The sequence below is a fragment of the Canis aureus genome, chromosome 18, assembly GCF_053574225.1.
Source record: "Canis aureus isolate CA01 chromosome 18, VMU_Caureus_v.1.0, whole genome shotgun sequence".
NCBI lineage: Eukaryota > Metazoa > Chordata > Mammalia > Carnivora > Canidae > Canis > Canis aureus.
Genome location: NC_135628.1, coordinates 34,584,493 through 34,595,000, shown reverse-complemented (window position 1 = coordinate 34,595,000; position 10,508 = coordinate 34,584,493). Strand labels below are relative to the sequence as shown.

The window sequence follows — 10,508 nt, the reverse complement described above, 5'->3', positions numbered from 1 at the left end:
AATTGATCTGAACTTGGAGTTCTCGCCAAAATCTTATTTAGGCTAGTTTCCCTTAATAGAATTACATAAATTTTAACTTAAGTTTTCATAACTTCCTCTTGTGTATAATGATGTTCTTGTCCATCACTGATAAAATAATTATGAGAAAATATGGCACAAAAGTTATTCTCCCTGGAGAAAGGAAAAAAAATATTTATGAATGTTCTTTGAAGTTCTTAAAAATATTCTTGAGAACTTCAGAAAGGTTCTCAAATATTAAACAATCTCAGTGTCTGATGCTTGTTTTCAGATTTTTCAGCCTTCTGAAGTTCCATTTTCTCTTAACATTCAAATAGAATTACTTGAATTCCAGAGAAGAATTCAGCAACTTCTTAAGTGGCTATGGATCATCCCTCTCTTTACTTTCTATTAGGATTTTCATGGAGCTAATATTTCTCCTAAAACTTTGGTTCCAAATTTTTGTCTCCTCTGTCTCAAAATGTATCAGTCATTTTTAGGGTGATCATATCACTTGCTTTTCAAGGCAGGACACTTACGGGGACAAAACGGATGGTATTAGTAATGACCTCAAGAAAATGGTATTGTCCTGAACAAACCTGTAAGGCAGATCACCTGATTCATACCAAAGGGTATTTCTAGTGAATTATGGCCCTCCTCAAACTTTTTCTTCCTTGAGATCCTTACTCTCACTTCTACTAGACCTTTCTTACATCTTTATTTATGATCCCCGAACTCCATACCTCTTTCTGTATACTGCTAGAGGTACCTTAAAATTCAATTTTATTTATTAATTTTTAAAATATGTTATTTGATAGAGAGAGAGAGAGAGCACAAGTTGGGAGAGAGGGAGAAGCCTTGGTGTAGGGCTCAACTGCAGGTCTCTGGGATCCTGACCTGAGCCAATGGCATATGCGTAACCAACTGAGGCACCCAGGTACCCCCAAAATTTTATTTTATTTTGCAGAACTCAGCTCTTCTCTTGTTATTATTCAAGCAATGAATGTAAAGAGTACTGCATATTTGTCAGCTAAAATGTTCTATCAAATCATTTTCTGAAACTGGAGAACCCATATACTCATGGGCATTCCTCTGTAGTGTAGAAGACACAATTAGGTTTTAGGTTTGTTTAGTATATACAACATTTATAAATCTTCCCACTATAACTGGATTTCGACCTGGACAATATTGTTGTGCACCTTAGGACTCCTGTGATCCCTTTTACTGGATCTTTGTACCCATCTCTCATATTCTGCTAGTATCTCATTCCTGACCTTCAGTTGAATGACCTTGGACACGAGTGTTGTCTGGCTAATAATGTAGAGAGCTTGAAGTTTCTGGGACCCACCTTCTTTTTTCCTCCAGCAGCTATGAACCAACAGCTGACTGGTGTGAGTATAAAAGCCCAGCTTTTTTCCTAAAATCACAACCTTTGTGGTTTAATTTGAATTTCAGAGTATCTCCCCTAATCAGATTAAGTCTGCAACTTTGCTGTTTCCCTGTGCAAAACAGTTAACATAGCAGGCCCAAGAGTGTTGCCCCTAAACAGTCTTGTTAACTAGGTTTATCCTTAGCTTACATCTAAGAACTTCAATTTCTGGAGGCCTCCACCATTCTCTAAATGAGAAGTGTTGATCACAATGCTTAAAGTATTTGTACAATGTGATTTAGGCTAAACATGTGCCTTCCTTTTGGAGGAAATTCCTTTTGAGTTCATTGAGAGAAGACTTAGGAATCTAATTTAATAGCAGACTTAGGGAGATTCTGACACTGGGGGATCTAAACATTCTTTGCAAAAATAGATCTAGCATCTCATAGGGTAAACTGGAAAAATATTTGCATATAATGAATATATACATATGCCTGTATATTTTATATTCATTTATATATGACCTGTAAATATCTAATATTATTGATGTAGTACTTTTATTTGTATATGAGGCATTTGTTGGCAGACATACTTAATATTCCAATAGCTTTTAACCATGATGGCATGATATAATTGTATGTTACAGTCAAATTTTGGGTATAGGGAAAACATTTGTTGTTAATAACATTTAAAGTCAGCTGGTTTTAACAAATAAATTAGAGTGATCACAGGTTATCTATATAATAATGGCATTTTCATTTATTTAAATTTTGATACGCTTTATCCAATAGAAGAGAAATAAGTTTGAGCAAGATCCATGGGTCTTCAAGAATAGCCTAATAGAGAAGCCTGGGTGGCTTAGTGGTTGAGTATCTGTCTTTGGTTCAGGGCGTGATCCCAGGATCCCACATTGGGCTCCCTGCATGGAGCCTGCTTCTCCCTCTGCCTGTGTCTCCACCTCTCTCTCTCTCTGTCTCTCATGAATAAATAAATAAAATCTTTTTTTCTTTTCTTTTCTTTTCTTTTTTTTTTTTTTAAAGAATAGCCCTAATAGACTTTGAGGGCCCTGGCTGATCACTGCTTTTTCTACTGTAACTTTAGGAGCTATATACTAATGAATTGTATTGATTTACTTCCACAGAAATATTGTTTTTTGTTTTCATAAAAATCTGTGTCAAGTATGAGTGTGAGTCATACATGTCAATGTCATTGGTTATATGTTAACTTTTACTGCTGTGGGAAGAGTAAGAAATGCAGCATAGGAGTTGTAGGCATTTTGAAACTGTTAAAGTTCACTGCTTTACAAAATAATATCAATAACAAAATACAAAACTATGGCTTTGAAATTCTCATATCTGAAATAGAGCACATAGTAATGAGAAACAGATGGCATCATTTTTTTTTTCAACAGTGGGGAGGGAAATGTGGAAACAATGTTTGGTTTACAGTCTTCTTAAATAATCAATAGATTTTGGATTTTCCAAAATCCAATCCAAGACAATGGATTTTCTTTTCCACTTTCAACCTGAAAGTTTCCCTTTGTTCTATCTCTCACCAACCAGTATGCTATTGTACAAACCAAGAGTACCAAAAGTACTCTTGCTCCACCAAATTTATACCTTTAAATAAAACACACAAATTACACAAAAATGGAAATAGGGTTTTAAGAAAAACCAAAATCCAACAAACTCTAGGATCTCTCCCCCCTCCCGACCCCAAATGTCATCACCAGAACTTTGGAATGGTTCCTGTATTTGTGCTCAGAGATCAGGAAATTCTTCCCTGATGATCTTTAAATTATGAGTGATATTTTTTCTGCTATACATCAAGTGTTTCTCTCTTTCCGTAGAGTCTAATTGTCTTCTGAGTTCTTTTTCATTTCACATTTCTGTTTATACCCTCTGTCAGAGAATCTATATAACATTCTTCCCTGAATGTTCCCAAAACTCTTCCCCAATCCTGCTTCTTGGAAGACAACTAGAAGAATGAACAATAATCGGCAGCAAATCCTAATGATCTTTGGAAGCCTGGGCAAAGGATACATTGAGGGGAAAAAAGAGAGAGAAAGAGACTTAAAATGCTTTGAGGTCATTAACAAAGTTGTGAAATTTGTGAGGAATGTGGGAGAAAAAAAAAGCCTTTTTATTATTTGCTAACATTCACAGTCTCTAATTTTTCATTTCCCTAGTTGAGCTTTAACTTAATTATAAAACAAAATCTATAGCTGCAGCCAGGCCTAGGGGTAGAGTCTGTACAACTAATCAACTTTAATTCTCTGGGTTCGATTTAATTACAAAACAACATTTGGTGCAGCTGCTAAACACTTACCAGGTGACCAAATGATAATACTGGAGTAGTATTTACAAGTCTCCAGCTTTTGCTCTATTCTATCAGCACAATTAGGTTTCAGCTATATAAAATTCTAGGATTTACAATAACAAAGAATTTTCCTGATTTTATACCCCTCCATTAAAATATGAAATTGCACCACAACAAATTCATGTCAGGAAGTAAAATTTAATGATGAAAGACATATCTTGATAAAGGACAATAATAACAGATTGAATATCAATAACACTTTTTTTTTATAATTCCACATTGTATTTTAACAATATAAATGCCTTTCAGACCTTTTGCTAGGTAATGTACTACATACGTTACACATGCTAATGTAAACTTTCTCTTATACACATGGAATCATCAATATTATGCATAATGTTTCACAGCCCTTTTTCAAATCAATAGTATATTAATTTATATTAATTAATAGTATATTAATAGCATATGTATTTCATCTTTTTCCATGTAAGGAAGTAAATCACTACAATCATTGTTTTTAATGAGTGAATAACACACTTCTTTTCCTTAATTCATTCTTTCTGGGAGATAGGCAAAGTGAAACCAGCTTATATATACTGTGAGTTACCAATGTGCTTTTTAGGTTATAATATATATTACTTTTTAAGATAAGTAGACTTACATAACTCATTCTCCTGCCTGCTTTTGAGTATTTTAAAGTTCCATAAGATAATTTAGGGGGTGATTACTTGTGTTACAAAATATTTTTTACCTGACAAAATAAAAATTAACCATTGATATTTTTAAGATAGCCAGCTTCTCTGATATATTTAAAATATACTGGATTTATACAAACATCCAGGAAGATCATTGCAATAAGTAAGATTTGATTTTTCATTTAACAATATTTAGGGAGAAGTTCCATGCACAATGAACTTTTTATCTTACTGTTTTTTATTCACCTTAGTTCACTCAAATACACCTTATACAATGTGTGGGATCCCAGTTCCTTCCAAGGTCTATAGAAGGATAAATTATTTGAATTTAGGAAAAAAATAATATGTATCAGCAATTATTTGAATTTAGGAAAAAAATAATAAGTATCAGCAAGTGATGCTGAAATAAATATGACTCATTATTTTCAGAGCAACTTAGAAAGAAAATAATATAGACTGCCATCTAATCCAAATAAAGATTTGAAGTAGATGTATAAATGCAACGAAATGTAATGCTTTTGCTTCTTTTCCCCATTAGATGTCAATCTCCTTCTTTTCTTTCCCTTTAGTGTAGAACTGGGTAAAAGCTAAAGAGAGGCTGTATCATAGGTAATTATATCTATGAAAAGCAGAAAATCTAGAAAAAAAACCCAGAATACATTAAATTCACCACAAAATATCTGGAGCAATAATTCCCCTTTTCACTTTTCAACCTCAAGTGCTGGTTTGGATTTTACCTAATGCTGCCCTGCATGATGATGTTGGTCCTTGTACAAAGACAACACTGTATGTTTCAAAGTCGAAAGGCTAATTTCTCAGTACTAGCAGTGTCTGTCAGTGTCTTATCCCAGAGAGTATCCTTCTCTACTGAACAGTGACTGAGTCACAGGAGAAAACAATTCTGCTTGCTGGAAGAAAATAGGATGGAAGGAATTATGACGGTTACCAGATGTTCCACTGCTCCTGAGGGGGCACCAGAATGTTTCTGCATATGCTGTAAACAGCATAAACTGTCAAATCATGGGACCCTGGGGCTTGGTGCTCATGCTGCTCTGATGTGCAAAGTCATAGCATTTGAGAGTTGAAAAGATCCTTAGAGATGCTCTTAGTCAAAGGTTTTAAACTATGTCATGAGGAGTTCTATGTTTCCTAAGTGTGACTCAGAGATTACTGAAGAGTAAGGGGATCTCCCCAAAATAGTAACAGCATTCATGGAAAGAAATGTAAAAATCTTACATCAGTGTAACAACAAGACAGGATATTTTATCAAACAAAAACGAGTTTTGAAAGTCTGGGGTAATTCTTATGGTTCAGGAAAGGAAACTTGTGGAAAATCACCATCTCAGTAGCTCTATGACATTCCTAGAGGGGAGACCTCAGAAGTCAGAGGTTGATTCAGGAATCTAGGCCAATAGGTCATGTGGCTTCAGAGTCTAGAACTTAAATTATTCCCTAAGACAAAATATCAGGGCAGGAAATAAAGGCTTCTCAATACAAGTCAACCAATTCTTACAATCCTTCTTAATTTAAATATCTATGGCAAATTAAAATGTTACTTAGAAAATATTATTTTTCAATGCTATTTTTTTCTTTTAAGTAGGCTCCATGCCCAGCAGGGAGTCTAACACAGGGCTTAAACTCATGACCCTGAGATCAAGACCAAAGCTGAGATCGAGTTGAATGCTCAACTGATTAACCTCTCTATGCTATTTTTAAACGGCAATTTAATGCTGTATTGTCTTTATGATGATTTAATTCTTATTCTATGTTACAGGCTTTCAAATAAAAAAAATATCCTGTGAATTCCCAAAGAACCTCCTCATTGCCACCACTGAAAAGGGAGAGAGAGAGTGAGAGAGAGAGAGAGAGAGAGAGAGATTGAGAAAAAGGGGGGAAAGAAAAAAAGAAAAAGAAAGAATGAAGGGAAGAAAGAGAAGAAAGGAAAAAGAGAAGGGAAGAAGGGAGGGAGGGAAAGAAAGAAGGAAGAAGGAAAGAAGAAAGAAAGGAAGAAGTAGCTATTCCTGTTGCTATAAATAAAGCCCGTTATGAAGGGACATGAGACTTTAACATAAGCAAAGGCATTTCTCTAGGGTTAAACAGATATTCATAACAGCAGGGTAGATGCACCTGCCTGACTCACCATCACTGTTGATGCATACAACCTCCTGAACTTGAGTGCCTGGGCCACACTCTTTTCCATTGTCTGGTTCACAGTCTCCAAGCCTCACTGCTTTCCATTCATAGCAGGATGGCTCTTCACAGGGAATGGCTTCCAGTAAGTGAGGGCAGTTCCCAGTGCCCCCAGAGCCTCCAGTGGGCTCATTGGTAATGCGTCGCTTCCTCAGTTTGAAACCTGAATTATTGGGGAAGGACATATTTATTGTTACTGACATAGGTTGAACATTTCAGAGGGCTGAATGAAAACTCGAGGGAAAGTTGGATGAGTTGAGGGTAGAAGTCATATCTGCTTTAATCACTAATATATCCCCAAACTCTAGCTTAATGTGAACTCATTAATCATTTATTAAATGAATAAATGATTGAATGAACAGAATGGCCAAGGAAGGAAGGCAAGAAAAGTCATATATCTCTTAACTACTTCATAAGACTGGAGAGAGGTAGAGAGGCAGAAGCAGAGAGACAAAGAGAAAGACACACATACACATATACACATGCACCAAGACAATGATTTTGGTTGATTTGGAAAGTCTGTAGTTATAAAATATTCAAAGAAACAATGAAATCTCAAGCTATTTAGAAATATTCATGACCAGACAAAGTGCTATTACCTTGAATTTTTCAACACTATCTCATAATTAAATTTGAAAAGAAACCTCTGAGAAGTTGGATGGTCCCAGATAAATCGTCTCTTTGAGCCTTAGTTGATTTTAGATGCCCTGGAAATAGGAACTAGTGATGATATAAAGCATCTGGACTCTAATGAGGAGTGTTCAGAGTCATGCTCTGTGCTTTAATAGTACCTAAGTGTTGCCTTTCTGGACAGTGTATACCAAAATTAATAAGTCTGCTTATTGATATGTGAACATATTAGAATTTCCAGCAAAATTAATGTCTGTTTACTGTTATGGGAACATATTAGAATCACTAGAATACTGTCTTTGAAAGAAAATAAAATGTTTTTAATTACTAGATCATGTGAAAATTACCCCATCTTGCCCATAAGAAACCACTGCATTTATTCTACTCCTCTTAGATATATCATTTACATCAAAAGAGCAATAGAAATTTTTTTTTCCCTTTCTTACCTTCACAGTAATAAGGAGTTCTGTTTATTGAGGACTAGCTATGGATCAGGCACCGAATTAAGTGCTTTATGTTTATGATCTCTTTGAATCTTTAGAGAAAACTTTGGTAGCAGATATCATATCCTTTTTACAGAAAAGGGGACAAAGATTTAGATAATTAACTTCAGTTTTAATGTTCTGGTACCAACATTAGAGTAGGTTTATTCATCTTTTGCAATCGATACTCATTGGCCATTCTGGAAAATATCATAGATGAATAAGCACAAGTAGCACAGAGGAGCATTATAAAATAATTCATGTTTGACTCAACCGATGGGAGTTTTAAGCACATCATATTAATAGCACATACCTTTTTTGCCTTGCTGGTCATTACAGTTTTCATAAGTACAAGGTCCCCAAGCTGACCAAGGTGAAACCTCACATTCAAAAGGACAGGGAATGTGGCACAGCTGTGTAGTATTAGGGACAGGGCCAGTGCATGATTTCAAGTCCACTGGTTTTGAGGCTGTTTGGAGAAAAATACAGAGATTCCTTAAGAATTAACTTGTTATGGTTAACAATATGATTGTTCTGTGTGTATAAAGAAGGGAAAGTGCCACCAAGACATTCATCCTAGAAAAAAAAAAGAAGGGATAGGGAAAAAAGCAGCATAGTGTAGTTCAAGGAAACTGGACTAGAAGTCTTGGAGATTGTTTGATCACCAGCTTCATCACTTATTAGCCCAGTGGTTAATAATGTCGAGACTAACTTTCTCAATCGGTAAAATAATCTTTAAGGTCAATTTTATCTCTAAAATTCTATATTTAGATTCTAAATAAATGGAATCTGTTTCAGAGGACTGAACATAGTGGGAGATGGCCTACAGGTATATATGGAAAAAGTCTCCACTGGGTGGCTTCTGGTGGAGCAATCTTCCTTCCCTTTTGGTCCACAAAAGGATAATCAGTGGACATAATGAAAACACCATTCCACCAATGGGGTTTCTCTCTCTACACCAGCTACGTGACTCACAAGATACCTTCCAGAACTTCTGTAGAATACATTATCTGCATATGTGATCCAAATCTTAGAATTGCTAAGGCAACTAATTCAAAATTGTCCATGTCTTTTCATATGTTGACCAATGAACTGTGAATAAATAGTGCTTGTCCTTGCTTCCCTTCTATTTTGATGCTTGAAGTCTGGCTATTTTGTATGGGACACACTTTGACACTTAACGTCAAGATGTGTCCATAGTGGCTAAAAAGGACTTAAGAAAGAAAGATATTTGAAGCTTTACAGAAAGCAGAAGAAAACCAAGTTTAGCAGTATATTATATAATATAAAGCTATAGTTGCTATTGTTGTAAAGATTTTAAGGAGTAAATGTCTTTGACATTCCCTTTAATTAAAGCTAGTTGCTGTTTCTATCTGATAATTTGGAATGCCCACCCTTGTGGAATAGTGGACTGAAACAACAGAGGTCTTAGATAATTCTCATTCTCTTTATGTAAAAAACTATCAATTCCAATCACATGGGTTACATTTAGAAGCTCATAGAGAAATTAAGATATTTTAAGCTATATTATCCTAACTTTTAAATAAAAGTACTAGATATATTTGTTTATAGTTTAAGCCCTAAGGCAAACTGTAGGTATTGTGTATCCCTCAACTTCCTGCATGTACACACACACACACACACACACACACACAATCATAAATGCTACCTGAAGACTATTAACTCCTCTTTCTAAAATAGTTTTTTAGCTCTGAAAAACATTCTACAGATTTTTTTTCTCCAAGGAGTGCATAACTTAAAGTTTTTCACTCCTCGCCTTTCCCCCACCTCCCACTGCAGTGAAAATAAATGGGCACTCCTACTCCACTTAGTATGGAGCACCATGAGCATTCTCACTTAAGTTTATCAGAATTGTTGCTACTGTGCATCATAACATCAGTCACAGCCAAGAAGGATTAATTTTGTTGCTTTCAATGGTGAAAGCATTTGGCACACTAATGACAGAAAATACAGAAATAAATGCTTCATTTCTTTAAATATAAAAAATAACAATGCCAATGATACATATTTCACATAAAATGAAAAAAATTAATATCTGTACAGGCTTAAGAGTCTTGTGATGGTTAATTTTATGTGTCAACTTGTCTGGGCTAAGGATGCCCACATAACTGATAAAACATTGTTTTAAGGTGTATCTGTGAGGATGTTCTGGAAGAGATTAGCATTGGAATCAGTAGATTGAGTAAAGAAGACAGCCCTCACCAGTGCAGGTGGAGCCTTATCCTATCCATTGAGAACACAGGTAGAAAACAAAAAGTGGACGAAGGGTAAAATCTTTTTTGAGTTGTGGAATCCATCTTCCCTGTTCTTGGAGATGAGTTCCTGGTTTTGGAAAACCAGAATTACAGCAGTGACCATCTTCCCATAATTCTGTGAGCCAATTCCTATAATACATCTCCTCATATATCTATACATATATCCCATTGATCTGTTTCTTTGGAGAATCTTGACTAATATAAGGCTACAATATTCAGAAAAACTCCTATAACTACAAATTAACATAAGTAATTTCTTCACTTGTGGAGTCTTTCACACTATAATTTAAATTAGCAATTGTGTATATAATTACCTGAAAAGTTCCAATTTTTCTTTTTTTAAAATACTATTTATTTGAGAGAGAGAGAGAGCGTGAGAGAGAAAGCACAAGCGGGGTGAGGGGCAGAGGGAGAAACAGACTCCTTACCAAGCAGGGAGTCCAATGTGGGGCTGGATCCGTGGACCCTGAGATCCAGACCTGAGCCAAAGGCAGATGCTTAACCAACTGAGCCATCCAGGCACCCTCTATTTTTTTCCTTCAATAGACTA

General features: G+C 35.4%; 1 protein-coding gene across 1 annotated transcript in view; it reads right to left on the bottom strand.

Annotated features, from left to right (window-relative positions):
- THSD7A (thrombospondin type 1 domain containing 7A) overlaps positions 1–10,508 on the bottom strand; it is a 428,088-nt gene that overhangs the window by 157,010 nt on the left and 260,570 nt on the right. The window contains exons 5-6 of the mRNA XM_077856743.1: positions 7,996–8,151; positions 6,521–6,733 (exon numbers count right to left, since the gene is read on the bottom strand). Of these exons, the coding sequence (XP_077712869.1) occupies positions 6,521–6,733; positions 7,996–8,151 (369 nt within the window). The remainder of the gene's footprint in view (positions 1–6,520; positions 6,734–7,995; positions 8,152–10,508) is intronic.